We start from the raw sequence: 22106 nt of genomic DNA on the forward strand, positions 1-22106 counted from the left end.
AACATCAGCCAAGTTAATAGACAGCAACAACGGCAGTTTTGACAGGAAAATAAATCTAGAAGAGCACACAGCAGAGTGCTTAAAGCATTCAAAACAAACCCATTCACCATTAATATGCAAGCCAAACATCCCAGTTAAGTTTTTTTTGGTGGTTGTTTTTTTATGATGAAAAACATAATTAAAAACATACACAATACATATTGCTCTTTCTAGCATTTCCTGTCAAAGAAAACATTTTGTTTAATTCTCAGTGATTTTATTACCTAATTTGTCGAAATATTTGGTAAACATGTCATTTTGTTAAAGCGTTATATCTTATCTTTAACTTCAATGGGAATGTTACTCAGCATTTAGCACCACCTGGTGAACATATATTTTAATTGTGCTCATATTTTTTATAGACATTTTGAAGGTTTTTCTTAAAACAAAATCCAAACCCAAACTAATGCATACCCTCACAGAATACTGCCATATGCACCTGACATTAGTCTGACCTGACAGCCTTCAGAATAATACTAATGATCACAAAAAACTAATATAATTGACACCCGTAAAGCCGGCTTAACCATGTATTGAACTGCAATTAAAGAAATTAGGCCCTGTGCAGTACCTAGCAGGGCTAATCTAGCAGGCCTATGACAGCGGGGAAGAACCTGACTGGGCCAATACAGTACAATTCCAGGAACAGTAACACAATTTGAATTTAGAATTCAGAATTAAAAATGTGTTTCAATTGTAGCTGCATAATCCATCTGATTCTCTACGGTGCTGGCAGGATGTCTAATATCCAGGAGGACTAAGTTAATATCCTTCAGCTCCAAAGCACTGAGCCTGCCACCAGTAATTTATTACATTTTTCTGAAAATACTTGTTATGGACTTTACTAAGTAATAAGAAGTGATGATTACTGACTCTGATTCTGGATGGTATTATGAATAACACATTTTTTCTTTTTTTTACCCCAGCATGTATTCACTGCTTTTCATGGTAGAGACACACAGGGAGCAGGTAGCTGAGCTGTGTTTTGAACTCAGGATTTAATGGTTCACAGTACTTTGATCTAACTCAAGATCACAATACCCCCAGCTTACTATTAGTCCACATCATTGTACTTTATGCTCAAATAGGAGAAGTAATCATTTATTTACTGTTTGGGCCTATTGACCTGGTCACAGTTTGAAAGTGGGATTGTAAGTTTGTATAGTATTTCATTCACACTTTAAAAGGCAGCGTTGCCTAGTTAAAGCTGAGGCCTGGGATAATCGGAGATCCTGGTTTTGATTTTCAAATTAGACACTGACTTACTGCAAGCCCTTAGCCCTTTATGCCATTTGACTCCCATTTTCTTTTAAAACAAGACATGAGCAGCAGCATCCAGACTGAAATGAGTATAAGAGGAGGCTTAACATCTCCCAAAATTAAAAGAGAAGATAAAAAGCACAAGGAAATTCATCAGAATTATCAAGGTCATATTCTGAGTGCAAGGCTGAGGCAGTCACACTGACACTAGATCTACAACTGTATAATTCACTGTCTCGAAACAACTTTAACCAATACTTAAAAAGAAAATAAAAAAAAGACTTGAACTCTTCTCATAATTACCGGCTGTAAAAGTGTGTGGTAGATAAAGAGTGCCAAGGGCAGGATCCTGCTCCCAGTATCAGTAAGTGAGCCCTTGCTGGTACATGTCAGTGCTGTCTTCCAGTAACAAAAGATAACACACGCTGGTTCTGCTGCCTGGAGTTGAGCTCCACAACATTCCCCCATTAACCAAATTCTATTAATGAGGCTGTAATCCTGTGGCAGTTTATTTCAGTTTTTAAATCTTAAAGGAGATTTCTCCCAATGATTCTGTTTCTTTGACAGGCCCAGCCAAGAAGTGTTACAAGGTTATCTCTTTTCCAGACTGACAGGCTATTTATTACACAGACACTGATCCTCCCCTCTTGCTTGAAGGTCATTCTAAGACATGTGAAGCGAGGCAAACATATAGAATAAAAAAGGTGCCCAGCCTGTAAGAAGAACTGAACAAAGAATGCACTGCCAGGACTGACTTGTAAGAAAGGCTTTGGTTATAACAGCTTCCTGTTTAAATAAAGTTTATGAACCTGCCGAAAAGTAAGAGGTCACCATTGTGATTTTTGTAAAAGCCTTGTTATAAAGAAAATAAAACTACCCTGGGGAGACATTCCAGGCCTTTCTGGTAAAAAACAAAAAAGCAGTCTTTTGCAGTGAGAACTTTACACGTACTAGTAGGTAGTTCTCCTATGCTCCTATGCCACCAAGTGGCATCAAATCTTAGGAAGAAATGCAGGTGCATTGCACACATTCATATCAAGCAAGAAACACACTTTTAGAAAGTCAGTGGTTGATTTTAAACAGCTGAATGGCAGACTCAATTGGGATGATAAAAAAGAATTAGAGACATATTATAGGTAAACATAAATGTTAACACCTGTATGAGGGTCAATACTATTCTTCACATGCTTTGTGCTGTAGAAATAAATGACCATCGACTGAAAAAAACATCCTGATTTGACTCTAACAGTTCAGGGAAATGCATATCGCAGTAATCTAGATGTGGGGCTGCACTTGCAACCTGTCAACTACATCTTGGTGCACCTGCAACCTGGTGACATCACAAAGTAAAAGCAACCTATCACCCTTCGGACTGCCCAGTGCAAGACACTATCACTTCAGGAGGATCCTCCTGGCAACTCTCTTTAAACCTTGAAATCTTAGTAAACCAGGGCTGACGCCTCTTACCCGATCTGTCTGTTTGTCGAAGGTGCTTGTGTGATGACCGAACTGGACTGTGGGGACGGCATGGCTTGCTGAATCACAATGCTGGTGTCGTGGTTTGTCATCCTTGTGTGGGGGGGCTGGTGTGACGATGGTCCTGCTGAGCCATGCATCGAAATGTTCTAGAAAAGCAGAAAAACCAAGAACATGAAGGACACAGTTCAGTGAATACAAATGTGCCCATCACAAAAGATCCTTAAAAAAGGTTTAGGAAAGTCAGTATATTCTTTTCTAACAAAGGCTCACACAGGCCGTTCAGACTGCATATTTCCACCCATCTTCCCTGAAGTAATTAAAGGATGTCATCATTGATGAATGGTGAAATAGCACTTCAAAACAGTTGAAGACTCATTACATTGCATCAGTCCTGTCATGGTTACTCATGGTGACCATACAGCACATGTGTTTCTAATGTATTTGTATACTCCCTGTATGTGTTTTCTGTTCCACCATCAATATCTGAGGAGTGGCAGCACTGAATGTGAAAAGTATTTGTGAAATGCTACCCACGGTAAGTCAATCAAGCAGCTATTGTACAATGGCACACTGCTGTTCCTCTGTGTCCCCTCTCAATTTTAGCCTCAGTAAGGACTTACAGTTCTGTTAGTGTCAATTGGAGGGGTCTCTCAACTGGATACTTGTAATAATACTGAAACACTGGTACAGTCATGTCTAAAACTCACCTTGCCTAACTTCTATCTATCCAAACTACACACTGACTATAATTAATCTTTCCGCTTTGAAATGATGATTGTGAATGCGTGATAGTAATCACATGGTTTGCATTTATCTTGTATTATTTATTTATTTATTTAACTTATATGTTCAACTTAATAATTACATTGAAAGAATACATTAATTTGATAGTTGAAGATTTTTACCATTCAATTCCTTAAGCCTTGTAAATACATATCATGTATTCTATTTAAATAATTTCAAATGGGCCATGAAGGAACCAAGACAACTGTATTTACCACAAGCATGCTCAATGAATTAACTTTTTTTTAAATACTATTCATGAATAAAAATAGCTGGTATTAAAAGTTAAAAGAGGTTTTCAGTGAAGGGCCTCTTATTCGGTATGTGCCTTTAGAGCTGTAGTTTACTTCATTTGATCCTTTTCACTCTAGGGGGTTCCCACAAGCTCCAAACTCTTGAGTTCTGTAAGATATCAGGCTCCAGGCCCTGGTATTGTTTAGTCATGAGCATTAGGTGAGATAAAAGGGTTATGAACAGCAGGCCCCTGATATTTCCTGTCCACCAGCAGCACTCAACAGTAAATAATCATACAAAACGTTGATAGCCCCAGTCAAGGCCTCAAAGACTTCAGCAGTAACATTCCTTACAGGTCTAATGATGTTAACCATCCACCTGGGCTCTCTGCAAGTGCAGTCCAGGTTGTATAAGTTACCCATCTCTGGCTCTACCTTCACCTTGGTGCAGTTTCCAAATACAATATAGAGTATAGGTAGGGCTTCTGATTTTCGGTTCCAACTAATAAAACTACTTTAAACCCGCCCCAGCTACTGAGTGACAGCACATTCCTACATTTCTATTGGAGACTCCGCTTGCGAGATTTAAAACAGGATTACAAATCAGTAATGGAGGCTTGTTAGCAGGATTTAAAGCTGTATTACAGTTAAGATACAGAAGATTTAAAACAGAATTGTGGTGAAATGTTAAAAAATGCCTACACACAAAAACCCCAGAAATCCTGTGACCATAGGAATTTCATTGTGGAAGAAGGTACAACTTAAGTGTGCAAGTACTGTCGAGTTACTACTATACATATTTTGACAAAAAAAGTAACCCGAAAACACTAATTTCATACAGTATATCAAAAACATAAAACTTGAAAATAGCTCAAAATAAGCACCAAAAAATACAATTAATAAAACCAGAAAAACAGAAGCTTTAAGTATAGGATAGAATAAATTCCTACAAGACCAGGAGAGAAGCGTTTTCAAGTTTGTTGACACAACCCAGTTTAAATGTAGAAATCCACAAGGCTAAGTGGTTACCACAGGTGTCTTGGTGACTGACTCAGTCATTTACGTGGATTAAGTACCCTGCAGGCAGACTTCTTTTACCTGCCTGTCTAGAAGGTAAGTAGATCTGACTTGGTTTTAAAACAACTGCAATAGAGACCCATAGCACAGACAGAAAAGTAGCACAAGCAAAACAAACCCAGCCTCTGCTTAAGCCTTGTTTGAGACTTTACGTTTCATGCTAATCATTACAACTGTCCCTCTTGCCCTCTATATGGAGCCATGAAAACTGAACAAATGGCTACTTATCTTTTCCAGTTTTGACCCTATTTTCCAGTTGTTTATTTATATATACAAACATATATATGTTAAATGTTTGTGGCTTTAATTAATAAGTACTGTAAGTACAGTAATTATTCAGTATTAAGACCGTAAGGCAGCATGTTTGTAGGTAAAACTGCTTTGTAGGTAAAAAAAAATAGTTTTTTTTTTCTATTTGGCCATCATGTACTTTTGGTTCCTATGTTATTATTATTATTATTATTTATTTCTTAGCAGACGCCCTTATCCAGGGCGACTTACAATCGCAAGCAAATACAAATACATTCAAGTGTTACAATATAAGTCATACAATAAGAACAAGAAATACAATAATTCTCAAGTGTGACAAACCACAATTCAATAATACAGCAGATAATAGTGAAAGTTACATCAGGATATGATTAAGTAGTGATAGTTACATCAGGATATGATTAAGTACAAAATACTACAGATTAAACACTTGGGAGATTACAATATTCTGAGGTACAGGATTAAATGCAGTAAAATAGGGGGCAGATAAGAGCAAAATAAAGCATATATGTCTGTATTTTGTTCTGTAGAAAACAGATACATACAGACCAGGGTGAGTCCATCAGCTGAGGCATGAATAAACATAATGAATAATGTGAGTTAGTATGACCAAGTTCTGTAACTGAAGACATTGAGCAATAACACATTACAGTTAACACTGCAGTATATTCATTCGGCATTCTGATGTCTGGTAGTGCTGGAAATGTAAGCAGTCAGTGCAGCCAAATTGTATTTTTTTAGAAAATGCGGTAATAATAATTTCAAAGATCTTCAAAAACCCAGTTTTCTGATATATATTGGAAAGTGTTCCAAGTCATATATTTTGATTTAGCTATCTGAAAAAAGTACAGTGCTACCCCATTATAACGCAACCTGTTATAGTGTGGAATCGGTCATAAAACGGTAAGGTCGTGGCTTCCATTTCCCCCATAATGCAATGTGACTCGCAAACGTTGGGTGAACGTTCCAGATATACAGTATGAAGCATGGCAGATGGCAAAAAACGAAAATCTTTATGTTAAAATGAAACTTGATGCGGTGGACAGTAAGAAAAGGTGAAACTCAAGCAGCAGTTTCAAAAGACTTAAATGTAGCAAAATCTACATTGCGTGGATGGCTAAATGACAAAGAAAAATTAAAAGCTTTTCTTGATAAGATTGACTCCAAAGAGGGCTGCTCTAGGAAAAAAAATGCGCTGTGCTAAAGAGTAAGACAAACTGCTGTGTGAATGTGCTACTGTGAGAGAGCAAGACTGCTGTGTGAATGTGCTGCTGTGAGAGTGCAAGACTGCTGTGTGAATGTGCTGCTGTGAGAGTGCAAGACTGCTGTGTGAATGTGCTGCTGTGAGAGTGCAAGACTGCTGTGTGAATGTGCTGCTGTGAGAGTGCAAGACTGCTGTGTGAATGTGCTGCTGTGAGAGTGCAAGACTGCTGTGTGAATGTGCTGCTGTGAGAGTGCAAGACTGCTGTGTGAATGTGCTGCTGTGAGAGTGCAAGACTGCTGTGTGAATGTGCTGCTGTGAGAGTGCAAGACTGCTGTGTGAATGTGCTGCTGTGAGAGTGCAAGACTGCTGTGTGAATGTGCTGCTGTGAGAGTGCAAGACTGCTGTGTGAATGTGCTGCTGTGAGAGTGCAAGACTGCTGTGTGAATGTGCTGCTGTGAGAGTGCAAGACTGCTGTGTGAATGTGCTGCTGTGAGAGTGCAAGACTGCTGTGTGAATGTGCTGCTGTGAGAGTGCAAGACTGCTGTGTGAATGTGCTGCTGTGAGAGTGCAAGACTGCTGTGTGAATGTGCTGCTGTGAGAGTGCAAGACTCTTGGTTGTTTTTGGTGTGGCCCAGGCTAACAGGGACCGGGAATAAACCGTGGATTCAAGTACCTGCAACTTGTGTGCGTCCAATTCCTTCACTTTCCACCGTATGTTACAATATTAATTTGACTTGTGGGTATTGTAAATCATTTCGGGAACAAAAATGCCAATATTCGTTATAAAAAAAAAAACAACAAAAAAAACAACTCCTCCTGTACTGTAGTACACAAACTGTCTAATACTATGGCCAGTTACAGTGTCAGGACAGGTAAAATGCACCAGAAATTACAGCAAAAATTTTTCTTTTTCAATTAATTTTTAATAGGTGTGATTGCTCCCTTCAGCACAGTAATAGCAAATGGACAGGAAGTGTACCAGATATCTTACTAACTAGTGGTACGATTTTAAAATAACCTGCTTTAATAATGTATACAAAGACAGTTAAAGCTGATAGTAACATTTGTTTGTTGGTTTGTCTCACCCTTAAGGACTTTTGAATCTGTTGGATTCAGGGTCATGTTTTCTAGTATGGGGTCCCTTCGATCAGAGTAAGACTAACAGATCCAGATATAGATTTAGACTATGGGAGGCCTAGCCCCTTACACCTGCAACAACAGGTTATCTAGAAGTGTGTCTAGTCAAACTAAATGTAGCCTGTGTTGTTGACCAGACTGTTATGTTTGGCCAGGCCTTGCTCTACAACCTAGCAATTACAAGTCAGTGCTTGCAAGTCTGCTGCTCACCACACACAAAAGTATAATAACAGAGACACAGCCGACTTGTTATAGGTGTTGTGCCTGAATGGAGTGTTAACCAAGCTTTTGAAATCTATTTCTCACATCTTATTAGCATCAGCAGCATTGCATCTGGTCCCCCTTTTCTGCTGTTGAAGATCTTTCAGTACTCTGCTTGCTTTAAAAAATATATATATAGTATGCAGATATTTTAAAGACCAGATCAGATAAACCTCCCACACATCAATGATAGGATAAGAGAAAGAAACAGTTTTGTTTTTTTATTTTGTTTAGGTGTTGAAAAAATCATTACATTCTGGATTTAAGTATAAAAAGCGAGCAACCTCATTTTTTCTTCCAACACAAGAAAAGTAGAAGCAGTGATCACACTGCTAACACTATTAAGACATCAGAACATTTTAACCTTTGTTCATTTACTTTAATAACCTTATCCTGTCAGAACCAGCCACAGCACTCTGTGATGGACAATGTCTCTTTGAGAGGAGATCTCTTTCTCTGTCTCATTCATCTGTCCCAATGATTAAGTTGCATTTCAACTGGAAAGTGCATTTTTCTTCAACTCAAGTAGACAGTCTCAATTCAAATAATTTCCATCTACTTTCTAAATACTGCTGTGATGCAGTGGCAGTTCACCAGCATCCGGTATCCAGTCACATCGGCGGTGAACGCGGAGCTAATATAAACCATGGCAAGTGTTTTGGATATTTAATGCTCAGCTCAGTGCAAACCTAAAACCAGTTGGCTGTAGGTGAAGCTGTAGAACCTGATCCCTCAGTGTTGCTTACCAGGGTCAGGTCCGGTTACAGAGTCCGTCTAACTCTCTGACTACTGGTGCTGTTTAGCCTATATATAAATAATTTATTTACACCTACATCAGTTACTCATGTTGGTCTAGTGTCCCTCATAAGCTTTAACTGTTTATTTTGGGGGTGGTGGTATATCACTGCCAAAACTAAACTGCCCCAGAAACATTAACTAATCAGACTGACAATGATAAGGCAGAAGGTGAGTGCTATCCCTCTATGGGATGCCATGTATTTTCTGTATCTTAGTCTGTGTTGATATCATTGTAACCACTACTCCACACTGGTACCACTCTGTCTTTCAAAATGAAGCTATGGCACAGTAACTCAGTGACCACGGTTGGGTCTTCTGTCATAGTTGTAAGAAATGTACAGTATTTTCAGTTACCTACCCTTTTATTGTCCTCCTCTTCCTGCGCCTTTCTGAACTCCTGCTCAATGGAGCAGTCCAGTTCATTGAAGATCCCCACTTCTTCACAATTCTTCAGAAAGCGCGTTGGCGTAGGTGTCTGGTCTGGAATGAGTTGATAATAATTTAATAAACCTGCTGTCTACATCTGTCATTTAAGAAGCTGCTGTGTTCAATGCATTAGGAAACAAAAGCCTGGACCCTCTCCCCTCTCCTGGCCACAACAATAACACTATATTACCGCCCCACTTCCCCCCCCCCCCCCCCCCCCCCCCATTCACAAAACAAATGTGTTAATACTGTATTAACATCCATTTTGCATTTTACCATGATGTTATAGTGCCTACACCAGAATGTATTGCTTGTTACCAAGTGTGACAGAGCATAGGCTCATGGACGTGTATGTGGGTGTGAGTGTGCACACGTGTGTGTGTGTGCACGTGGGTGTGAGTGTGCACGTGGGTGTTAGTGTGCACGTGTGTGTAAGTGTGCACGTGGATGTGAGTGTGCACGTGGGTGTGAGTGTGCATGTGGGGGTGAGTGTGCACGTGGGGGTTTTGTGAAGGAAGCTGGAACCAAGAGGGCCACCTTTGCACAGCAACAGGGCATTGTTTAACCGTTTAATTGTTGGATTGTTGGATTAATTGAGTGATTGCAGTTTGAATGGAAAAGTGTGGAATGTGGCCAGGTGGTGATTGGATGATTGATGGAATCAATTAAGCCCCTGGCCACATGGTATAAAAAGGGAACAAAGGAGTGTTTGTTGGGTGAGAGTGTGTTAGCGATAGTTCAGTGAAGATGTGTGGCCCACCACAGACACAGACACAGACACAGACACAGACACAGACACAGACACAGACACCGACATGTTATATTTTTTTGTTTTGAGGACTTTGTAGGGTTTTTGTTTAAACCTTTTGTTTGTTCCTGTTTTGATTTGCTTGTTGTTATTAAAGGTGCGGCAAGGTGCTTTAAACTAAAGTTCTGTGTTTGGTGGTTGCTATTTCTGCCGCTGACCAGCCTTGACCGCATGCCACTACACCACACCAAGGTTAACCACATTTTTACCATATTTACCTTAGATCAATATGACTCTCAATGCTTGCCCGTATTTTGCCATGCTTTCACTATATATTTTGCTTGGCTTTTATAAACATTATTAAGGGTTGAATTGAATTAGCACAATGTACAGCTGACCTATGAAATAAACTGTTGGATTGTATTCATGGGTACAGGCTGAATCTAGTAAATGGCATGGGCAGAGGGGGTATGTGAGAAATGTCAGACCAGTCCCCAGGTTTCCAGCAGTGAACGCCTAGAGCAAGACAGCAATCGTATGAAAGAAAGACAATCTCTGCAGTGAATGTATACATTTACATGGTATCACATAGGCCCAACACTGAGTCACTGAATGGTTACCGTTCTAATGTCGGCTACGTCCCCACCACCCTCTAAATAACACTATCCTTGGGGCTATATAAAGTTTCAGGTTCAGGAAAGATCTGCTTATTAAAGTAAAATGCATCTTCATGTGTCCATAGGCTGTCAGTCATGTGGAGAGAACAGAGACAAGCCTGTGCCGGCTTTCCCCCGAGCATTCCTCATTACAAGTGCAGAGATGTCAGAAATATGTATTACTTAAAGACTCGAGATTCAGAAGTAGCAATGAAAACACTTTTAATGCAAACAAGCAGAGAGGTTGAACTGGAGGCCCGTGAAAAGGATACCTTCTGGTGTAAGTCACTTTTGACACGACAGTATATGAGGGATTGTGACCCCCGCGATGTCAGCTGTGCCCCCTTTAATTTGGTTTTGCCTTAAAATAATATACCCCAATCTTCACATATTGAAAGCGCCTCATAGTGGGTGCAGCGCACCCCACGTCAAAGAAATCCAAGAGCTCTTGGTTGTTATACCAGGGAATCTGATATCGCCTTCCAAAGTGAATAAATATTAGAAGAGCATCAAATCACAGCTGTGATTGTTCTGCATCATTGATCGCACAGATCCCGGGCTGTCCTTATAAAAACAATCTCTGCAAATGTCCAGTCTGTACAGAGGATAAGATCAGAGTTGTGTCTAGTCTCGATTATGTTATGACTATGTTTCACAATCCTTTCATAAACTGCTGTGACACATTAGCAGACATAACTAGTATAATATCTCAAACTAACTAATTAACTAACAAACATTACTGCCAGGTTATGTCTGAGCTTTGTTGTGTTGCTTTATTGTTTTAAACAGGTTAGATTGAAAGGAAGCTCAGGACTAAGCTTCCCACAGAGATTAAACAGACCAGAGGAGTCGATAGAGGAAAGTCGGACCCATCAGATACAGCATATAATGACTGCATGAACACTGAGCTTCATGAAAACGAATTAACAAGCATGTTGACAGAACCCCACTGCTATTTTGTTTGTGCATATTATTTTTTCTCTTCACCAAGAATGCTAGAAAACGATTTCTGTGTGACTACCAACCAGTGTACTCTACCTCCCAGTCTACAGAGACACTCTCACAGAATGACAGGTGCATAACTCTCTGTTCTGTTCTTCATGGCTGTGTTGTGACTGACAACAATGGTCCCAACAGTTGTTTTTTTAATGATGTTCTGTCACCATCATGGAGAGACTCATAAATGATATGACAAATGTTTCGACTTGAAGAAGTATTGTCTTTACAATTGCTAACTTACCCAAAACTCTTCTGCTTACCTCCATGTTAACACATATGTGTAAGCAAATGCATTTCAAGGCCAAAGTTAGATACAGCTAATCAGAAAGATACAATAAATCTAGAAACCACAACAGGACTTTGTTAAACGCACTGTAAAATATCTAGCACAGCCTGAAAACTTTGGCTTGTAAGTGCAAACTTGTTCAAAGTTCCCTGAATGATTAATGTGTTTTTCAAGGTGTTCCCCCTTTACAAAAATCAAAACTAAGGCTCTTGGGCCACATCTACAGTATATGTCAAAACAAAAATATAGGTAAATAAATCTTTTCTGTGTGCATTGGTGGTATCATCAAAGCTGCGCTGCCTGTATTTTCTTACCTGATAGCATATTATCATTTTTTATTGATGGAAACTTCAAAGTCATTTCATGCTTGTGCCTGTGAATCATCAGATGATCCTCGGTGGGAAAACGCTGTCAGGCACAAAAAAGCTGGCATTAGTGTACGAGTTAGAAATGTGCAGGGAAAACCAGAGCCCTGCATTCCAGCTTGTTTCACTGACTGCAGACTACAGGATTCACCCTGGATTTGCGCTAAGATAACTAAACTCTGAATAACATCAATAGACATTATAATAATCAATGTATGTATATATAAGATTTATATTAATACTGGTGTCTAATATTGCAATGCAATATAATCACAGGTTATATCCTGTATTGTGTTTAATTGAAAAAAGGACACAACAAGCTGCAGTTGTTCGTATTTTTTTTTTAGCCAATGCACAATAACTGGTGCAAGACCTCCAATATAAAAAATACAGATTTTATCAAGCTCCTAAATTATAATGCATGGCATTTTTAGAATGTTGGTCTAAATAGAAATGTTTTTGCATCACATTACACCTTTCAATCCAAGCAGCCTAAATGTGTTCAAATAAGACTGTGAGATTTCACTTACAGCTATACTGAACAACACCGGGTTTTAAAAAAAGGGTTCAATATTAAACTAAACTATATTCTGAACCCCTAATCAGAGAATTCCCTTTTGAACCTGATTATACAGAACCCTGTGTTTTTCAGTATATTGCCATGATTATAGAAGCCAGAAGGAGCCATAGGGTTCTATACAGAATAGCCAGGTCTATCTATCAGCATATTATCAATGTTCACTTTGTACATACTTGGATGCTCAGTAATTTGGATTTGCTGCAGGCCAAAATACTGTATGTATTAAATGTGTGGTTATTGTTTTTAAATTAACAGTTTAAAAAAAAAGAAAAACATTTATGAGGAAAAGTGATGTTTAAATATACTGTGTTTTAAGTTAAGTTGACATAAAATTGATATAGCAAAGATGGCTCATTAAAAGTCCATTTCAACTGTACAAACCCCCTCAAACCTTCCCATCCGAGAGCAAGGCTCGATTTTGATTATAACATTATGAACACAACACAGAAACGGACATGGCTGTTGACAGTTTTTCATAGTACCAATATGATTAAAATGAAGTAATAAAAAAAAAACAGCAACTTTGTTTTAAAGTTATGGGAAAACAATATATCTACTACAGTATTCTCAACTCCAAACTATATTCCCAATTTCTGTCGAGCAATGTTGTTTTTCTGTTTTTCCATTGTAGTTCTGGTAGTTGGTGATGAGCTGGTTAAATACTATTATTCACATCACGATTGGCAGCTGTGAACAGCAAAGCCTGATATGTACCCTCGGGTCAGAAAAACAGGCTTCAGACTGCTCCTAACTTGACAGAGACAGAAGTCAAGCAAATATTTTTTCTAATTCATGACAGGAATAATGTACAGTAAAAAAAATGAAAACGTGCTTTGCCATACCACATTTAGTAACTTCTACATTCTGCTTTTAAAGTATGTCAATATATCACATCATATGTACCTTCTGGCAGCATTTCCATATTACATCCAGTATGTCAATATATTACTGACATGAATTTAAGTAAGAGTTTAATGTACGACACCCCGCTAAGTATTCAAGAGAGCAGATAACGCCACACAAAATAATACTTAATTTATAATATATATTTTTTCTTACGAACAATCATACATACATGTTTTAAGAGATGTCAGATGTGTATGTTTAAAGTATTAATGCCACACATATATAAATATCTCCTGTTTTATTAGGTCAGTGCTATAATTAACCAAAAAGTTGTTTTAATTTGCTGCACAGAAAATATGGTTTTAGTGATCCTCTGGTAAATATAGGCCTTGTGTTTCTAACTGTGGGTATACTTGAAATAGTGAAAATTCACTTAAAAATAAGCCTGCTGTACTGCTTTAACAAATGTGTATCGTTCTTTACATCAATGATAAAAGGCCCAGAGAAAAAAAAACAACCTTTTAACATTTTTTTGCATTTCATCAATGTACATGCCATTTCTCCTCATCACTCCTTCTTATTGTCAAGTTATATATTATTACATTGTTTCCATTACACTCACCTGTGAGCAGCCCGGGGCATTGCAAACAAATGGCCTTTCTTGCTCCAAATTCATCACTGACACTTCATAAAGCTAAATACAAGAGGGGAGAAAAAAGATCATGAGTAATCCTTAAGGCATAATTCTACAAACACCCATTGTCTCACGGTGAGAATAAAGTGGGAAGGGCCACTGTACTCTGGGTGCTGGGACTTCCCAAACACAACTTTGTGAAAATAAGAACAGTCTTGGATTCAGTCACTCAAAACAGCAGGAAAATGACGTGCAGTCATCATGATGTGCAATAAATATCAACCACACAGCGCCTGTCAATAGTGTTGCATATGCAGGGACAGAAACTGTGAGAGCATCCCATCCCATCTCTGCATGCGCACATTACCCATGGCTAGAGGTAGTCCAAATCTGCAGGAAAATCTGCAAAAAACTGCAGAAGTTTTAGTGCCCTGTCCGGGCAGTTCTGACTTAGTCCGGCTTTCAAACACTCTCATTAAAACATAGGTGCTGCTACAGCTGAATTGCTTTTCGTTGAAGAGATTATTAATAACTATAAAATTATATTTGGAAGTCAAGGAACAAAACAGCCAATCAAATCAAACCAAAATAACTGTGTAAACCAAAAGAAAAAAAAGATGGACTGACTTAAAGCAAAAAACAAAATAAATATTTGCATTGGCAAAAAAATCTGCTTGGGTGGTGGACTGCCTCTGGATACGTATTGAAACCCTCTGGTAATAAAAGTTCAATCAACTATAAACATGGAAAACATCAAAGGAATTGAGGAAACAGACGTGGCATTCAGTCCTCGGACAGTCACTATGGTACAGTATGTACTGTATCTGAGCAATTTGTGTAGATAGACTCTAATTCAAGCACAAATTTGTTTTAAATTGTTATGAAATTCATATCTATACATTGGGTGGGTGCGTATTTGCAATATGGGAAAGCAATATGATTATATTATGTAACCATGTGTTGCATGTCATGCGTCCAGCTACATGCAACCTCATTTTTTGTGCTGGTGCCTACAGGCTTATTCACTAGCACGTTTTTTTATTATCATTTTATCACATAGAATTAACTAATTGTGCTTTATACAGTAGAATGAAATTAGCTGAATAATGTTACTTTAACATATTGAATTACATACCGCTTTGTAGATTATTATATACTTAACAAAAAACTGACAAAAATTGAAAAATTTGAGATTACTAAATCTAACATGACATGCTTTACTACTGTTAAGGCTTCCGGCAGTCTTTTGCAATGTCATTTTTTAGTTCTTTGATTTAAAAAAAAAGATCTAAATTATGTTAATATAGTTTATTTTTAATTTTATTATGTCTCAATCCTAAAATGCAAAACTTAGCTGTATGTGAAATAAAAATGTAATAAATCACACACTTAATGTAGCCTGTTTATGTCATCATATGTTCTGTTTTACACGGGTAGACTACTTAGCTAATTAACAAATCCATTCATTGTTTTGTCATTGATTCAAACATTACCAAATTAATCTCTCACTGCAACAGAATCATTTATGTGACAGGCCGATCTGGCCAAAGCATTTCAATCGAGTTGGTTCGTATTCATATAGGATATTTTTTATATAGGATTGTGTAGTATTTTGACTCTTAATAATTATAATAATTGGAATAAGAAATAAAAAACACGATTAAAAAACATGCCATAAAATTACAGCCAATGCAACACTGTAACCACTATTTAAACTTGCTTATAAAACTTTAGCCTTGACAGATATTGCATATGATCATCTGGCAGTAGATTCCAATTTGGGTCTAAGATTGTGGAAGGGTATTCACTGACACAGGAGACAGAAGATTTTATTTGGAAACACCGCACAGGTGCCCAGATTTATTTATTTTTCTTATTACTTGTTTTATTTACTTTAGCCCGCAGAGGGCGCTGTTGTCCGTAGTCTGGATACTGCCGACAGTAAACCAGGACCACGGGGTTACCAACACAGGTATCCCAGTCCGTGCACCTTCAAGTGCTCAAAAATAATAATGAAAACAGAAGGCGAAAGAAAAAGGGAAAATAAAACACAGTAATAAAACTACAAACAAAAGTGCTGCTTATGCAGTGCCCCCACTGCCGCTAAGCCGGTCAGCACGGGTCTCCGTCCTACACTCCGCTGTGCTTATACACTGGGGTTGGCCAGGGTTCCCCGTATATCTATACACGTCCCCTCGGGTACGTAATTATTTCTTTTATCTTTTTTTAAATTATTTTTACAGAAGGCTTTCCCCTCAGTCGGGCTCGCCTGCTCCTTATTTCACGCTGGCCTCTTCCGCCAGCGACACTGTACTTTCCCCAACCCGGCCACCCGAGTGCATAACCAAGCCAGTTCTTATGGGCCGAGCAGTCTCCCAAGGCCCGCCCCTCAGCCACTCAGAGAGAGGGAAAGCACACACACCCTCTTCCCTACCTCTCCGTGTCATCGCCATGGCCGACAGGCGGATCCCACGAGACTGCTGCCCTCTACCTGCAGTAATACGGATGTGCCAGACAGTCAGTCCAGATCTCCCCTGTTACAAAGATGCTCGAATAATTTTGATATTTCCTGCTGTGTGAGGCAAAACCTTTTAGCAAACACGTAATCTGGGAAACTGAGAAATGTATTTGGGGTCTGATACGGGGCGGACATGATTTTCCCTTGCCTAATTCTTACTCTCTGATGCTTTCATTCATGGGGTTTCCATGTGGGTCAATTTATACGTGAAATGGCGATGTGCGTGCACGTTTGGGAGAATTACTCGGGTAAATCAGGTTTGTGGCCGAAAAAAACAGCCAAAGAGAGGGATAGGGTAAATCACATTTACTCGTGTAAATGACGAAACACACGGGAAAACTACGCCCAGTTTCGCATGGAAACCCGCATTTCATGTGTAAATGCTAATGAGCGTGTTTATCCTTAACTATAAATATTGCAAGGGAGCAGGTCAGTTGTTACTGTGGATTCCAAAACAACAGAAAGTAGTGGCTGATGGGCGATTTTATGGTTAGCAGTGGTGTAGTTCACCTTAATGCTAATGCGGGAGGCCTTTTTTATTGTTTTTTGCTGTGTCTGGTCTGTCATGTTGTATATATCTTGTTGGTTTACAGTTCTGTATAAAACCACTTACCACGAACTGCGTTATGCATTTGTTATAGTATTAATGCAGCTGTTTGAGAATACCCTTGCTGTGAAAACTACGCTAAAGTTAAACATGAAGAGCAAGTGAGCTGCTTAACCGAATTAATTCCGGTCCTTTTTTTGATCCCAGCTATGTCCAAAGACAACACGCGTCTGCCCTCCACGTTAATAAATATAGTTTGTGAACTGGATGTCATAAGCCAGCTCGATCGCTCAAAACAGCGCAACAACATCCAAGTTGACCAAATAAAATTGCAAATGAACGTATTGATTGTGTTTTATTTGTTTGCATCATTAATATTTAAACCCAAAAAAGCATTTTACACGTGACATTTTTCTTGTGTAAAGGTCTCGAGTTAAAAAAAAAACTTGCATGTAAACCCCATGATTGTAACCAAAGAATGGCAGACATGTCCCTACTACTCCTGTGTATAAGAATGGGGTTAATACCTTCTCCTGGTTTTAATAACGCTCCATTGAGAAGGTGCTAAAAAGTGTCCTACACTTTTGTGGATTGCATGGATTATAAAATTTATACAGGAACTCCCAAATGAGTTCACAAAGTGCTTAAGAAAATGTGTCAATAGCACTAATTCAAGCACACAGACTGATATTTGTGGATTCGATTATTAGCTGAAGAAGGGTATTAGCATGGATATTAAGAATGAAATGGTACTAACGTCAACAAAAACATTCTGTGAGTCTGGCCCTATGACCCTCTGACAGGGAGACCCTATCGCTGGTTCTTGAGTGCATGTGTGCCTTTATGGAAGCAGCTGGGAAGCGCAACAGGAGACTCGTTTTGGTTTCAATATACTTAGGAAAGGACTATTATATGGTTAATTGGGCTTGGTTGAATATACTGTAGCAACTGGAAAACTGTGCGATTAATTGAGGTACTCACACAGGTAAACAGTCCATTTTGTTCGCTACTTTGTAAAAACCATCACCTTGTGCTGGTAATGACATATTTGGATATTTGCCTAGGTTCCGAGCCTGTGTATTCTGTTCTGCCTCTGGCCTTATATATTCCTATGTAAAATACCATGTGCAATTTTGAAAGAAACACCCATTATGACACATATATCTGGTACCATACAGTACTATTTTAAAGACACCTCTCAATTTGGATGATTTTTAGGTGTTCAGTACATGTTTGGCTTTCAAAGTTATTTAATACCAACAATACCTTCCAGTTCAAAGCATGACAGTCATTAGGGGAAGCAGCTGGTTGGTTAATGACAGCAAAGAAGACCAAGGAAGTATAAGACTACCAGAGACAAGGTCTTGCAAACAGAGCTTTCTTTATGCTGCAATATCATTCTTTAAATGACATTTGAAAAGAAAATGTGTTTCTTTTAAAACATTACATGTGAAACAGTGATTGGAAGTGCGCACCAGGTAAGATTTGCAAATGACTGCAGTAATAATATCATTGAACTTTTACAAACTTAATTTTATTTCTTGTTCAGGTGACAGACAAGCCCAGAAGCAACACTCCAAAGACTGTCATGTGCTAACAATGAATACATGGAAGCTTACATGGAGCATTCTGATTGGTATTCTGCAATGAAATTCCCATTGCGTTGGGGAAACAGCGATTCGATTTCAAAGCATTTTAAACTCTCTACAGTGTGATCTGTAGGTGCAGAGTGACTAATAAGCAGGGTGTATTTCTTAATCGTATTGTTAATGCTATCAGATTTATAAACAGTTCATAAAGCCAAAGTCTTCTTTACAGCCTCGGGCTCCACAACAACAGAGTCGTATTTCTATCATCACCACAAGTTACCATAGAGAAAACACACACAAAAAAAAACTTGTTGAAAAAGAGGTTTTGAGACCAAATACAGCTGATACAAATACCTTGAAGATGATGAAGATAGATTGGTTATATATATATATATATATATATATATATATATATATATATATATATATATATATATATATATATATATATATAGTATATATAAAAAAAATGCTTGCAATAGTGTATGCAGTCTGTTTTATGTTTTTGTATTTGTTATTTATTTGTTGTATCCCGTCCATCAGTTGACCTGTTCACTACCCGTAAAGGGCTGGAAAGGGACACATCAAAAAAGGTTATTTCCACAGAGGTGGCTTGGCTCACTATTTGACTAAAAAACAAATCATAGGTGCCTAAAAGTAGCCCATCTTTCTGAGTGCATTTAACAATAATATTAAACACATAATTTGAAACAATTCTGATAAATGATTTTGATATGTAGGTATGACAAACCTCATCAAAGTAGGTTCTCCTTTACTTGAGCCAGTTAAAATATAATTTTCTTTGTTTGAACTTGTTTTGTCTTTAGTTAAAAAATGACCTTTTATTTTAGTTTCCTAATATATCTCTTTCAAAAGCCTGTTTCAATCAAAGGAAAAGATCCAAGTTTCCAATAATTTAAAGCAACCGATACATTACTGATTTAATTTGAGAGAACTGGAAAATAGCCAGGCTTGTCAGATTAATTTCCTCGTTGCTAAGAACCAATGCACAGTGTATAAAACCCCTTTGAACGCTCAGATACAGCATGCATTCCAAAATATAACCAACTTATATTAAAACAATACTGAAAAGATTTCAAAAGGTTAACAATTCAATTCCACATACTGTTAGGCAGTTAATGCATTTCATTCCCCAGGGCTATCCTGAATGTTACCAAATTCCATTCTCTGGCTGAATACATAACCTACAGTACACCTTCCTAAATATTGTTGGAACTTCATAAAGATGTGCCCTGAAGCTCGCAATAAGCTCTTAACTGTTTATTTTTTTTTTAATATAGAGGCGTTTTATTAATATATAACTAAGCAGTAAAATCACTTGACAGGGGTTTAAAATAATGTAATTAAAATGATGTCCTCTGGGCCCCCTCTATGCCTGCCAGGGGCCTCTGAGAGGTGAGGCCCCATGACACGTCTGCAAGCCGGGTGACGAGAGGGAAGACACCCTTGGAGTGGTGCAGGAGATGGGTGCAGAAAGCACAAGGTACAGTATGGCTCAAGTACGACAATAAAAGCAGTCATCGCTTCACATAAAGGGAGACAAATAATAAAATATACACAGAGTTTAGGTACTTGCAGTTCTGCCACCAACACAGAATTTAAATCTTTGGAGAATGACTTAATGTTGCTGCATAAATACAATGAGGCTATTTACACATACAGTAATTATCGAAGTATAACACATAATCTGTTAAAATGTATGTGTGTTATACATGGGTTGCCCATTACGTACAATGTGCACAGTATACTCAGGTTACTATTCAAGGTTCACAAAATGACCAAACCAATAAAATGTTCATAATGCAATAGCATGTCCAATACACCTTTGCCACAAGACCATTGAAAACACCATCATTTTAAATTGTATGTTGGGCATGAAATCACTGACAGGTCCCTGATGCCTACCTCTTTGGTGCAGTATTAATGTGACCAGGGATTATAAATCTTGATGGACAGATCCCAAGGGCAGCTAAGATGAGACAGCAAGCAAGCAGCTTGGAGTTTACTGTGGTGCCCTCTGGGGCAATGCCAAGTCAAAGTGCCACAAAGTATAGGATTGGTCCAGCTTAGTTCTATTAATTTAATTGAAGCATGTTTTTGCAGCTTAATAAAGCTCATTAATGTCACACTACTGTTTTTTTTTTTATTTTTAGTTTTTTTTTTTTTGTTGCCCAGGTTGCAAGACATACAGTAGGTATAATAGTTTTTGGCACCTGTTATACTGTGCTCACTACATTAAACCGGTTTTCAGTTTTGTTAAGTACATTCTGCTGTGGGGTGAGGCACATCCATTTGCATACTCTGTGTGCTTGCATACAAATAGAAATGATTAAAATAATTCACATACTGTAGTAACATGAGGCATTTTGCATCTAAAACCACCATACCCTGTTATTTCATGGATTATTAAATTAATGTTTATAGATGTTTGAACTTATAATTCAAAATGGGGTTTAAACATATAATGGAACTAGGATGTAATTGATTCCTGCTAAAAGTTAATTGAATTGAGGTCCTAAGCCTACAAAAAGAAGAACACTAGCATCTACTGTAAGAACACTATGTAGAACACAGTGTAGTGTTGGGTGTGCATCTACTGTAAGAACACAGTGTAGTGTTGGGTGTGCATCTACTGTAAGAACACAGTGTAGTGTTGGGTGTGCAACTACTGTAAGAACACAGTGTGGTGTTGGGTGTGCATCTACTGTAAGAACACAGTGTGGTGTTGGGTGTGCATCTACTGTAAGAACACAGTGTGGTGTTGGGTGTGCATCTACTGTAAGAACACAGTGTAGTGTTGAGTGTGCATCTACTGTAAGAACACAGTGTAGTGTCGGGTGTGCATCTACTGTAAGAACACAGTGTAGTGTCGGGTGTGCATCTACTGTAAGAACACAGTGTAGTGTTGGGTGTGCATCTACTGTAAGAACACAGTGTAGTGTTGGGTGTGCATCTACTGTAAGAACACAGTGTAGTGTTGGGTGTGCATCTACTGTAAGAACACAGTGTAGTGTTGGGTGTGCATCTACTGTAAGAACACAGTGTAGTGTTGGGTGTGCATCTACTGTAAGAACACAGTGTAGTGTTGGGTGTGCATCTACTGTAAGAACACAGTGTAATGTTGGGTGTGCATCTACTGTAAGAACACAGTGTAGTGTTGGGTGTGCATCTACTGTAAGAACACAGTGTAGTGTTGGGTGTGTATCTACTGTAAGAACACAGTGTAGTGTTAGCCCATCTTCCTGTTTAAAAAAACTGTCAACTTGAGGCGGGAGGGCCATACCTAATACTAGAGAAATTATAGGAGAAATAATGTCTACAGTTCAACTTTACCTGAAATGACAGATAAA

General features: G+C 38.3%; 1 protein-coding gene across 1 annotated transcript in view; it reads right to left on the bottom strand.

Annotated features, from left to right (window-relative positions):
* The window catches only part of LOC117400636 (cyclic AMP-responsive element-binding protein 5-like), a 141497-nt gene that overhangs the window by 100716 nt on the left and 18675 nt on the right, over window positions 1-22106 (bottom strand). Inside the window, exons 2-5 of the mRNA XM_034000858.3 lie at window positions 14070-14141; window positions 11971-12064; window positions 8900-9021; window positions 2767-2924 (exon numbers count right to left, since the gene is read on the bottom strand). Coding sequence (XP_033856749.1) covers window positions 2767-2924; window positions 8900-9021; window positions 11971-12064; window positions 14070-14123 — 428 coding nt within the window. The 5' untranslated portion in view covers window positions 14124-14141. The remainder of the gene's footprint in view (window positions 1-2766; window positions 2925-8899; window positions 9022-11970; window positions 12065-14069; window positions 14142-22106) is intronic.

The sequence above is a fragment of the Acipenser ruthenus genome, chromosome 4 (genome assembly GCF_902713425.1).
Source record: "Acipenser ruthenus chromosome 4, fAciRut3.2 maternal haplotype, whole genome shotgun sequence".
NCBI lineage: Eukaryota > Metazoa > Chordata > Actinopteri > Acipenseriformes > Acipenseridae > Acipenser > Acipenser ruthenus.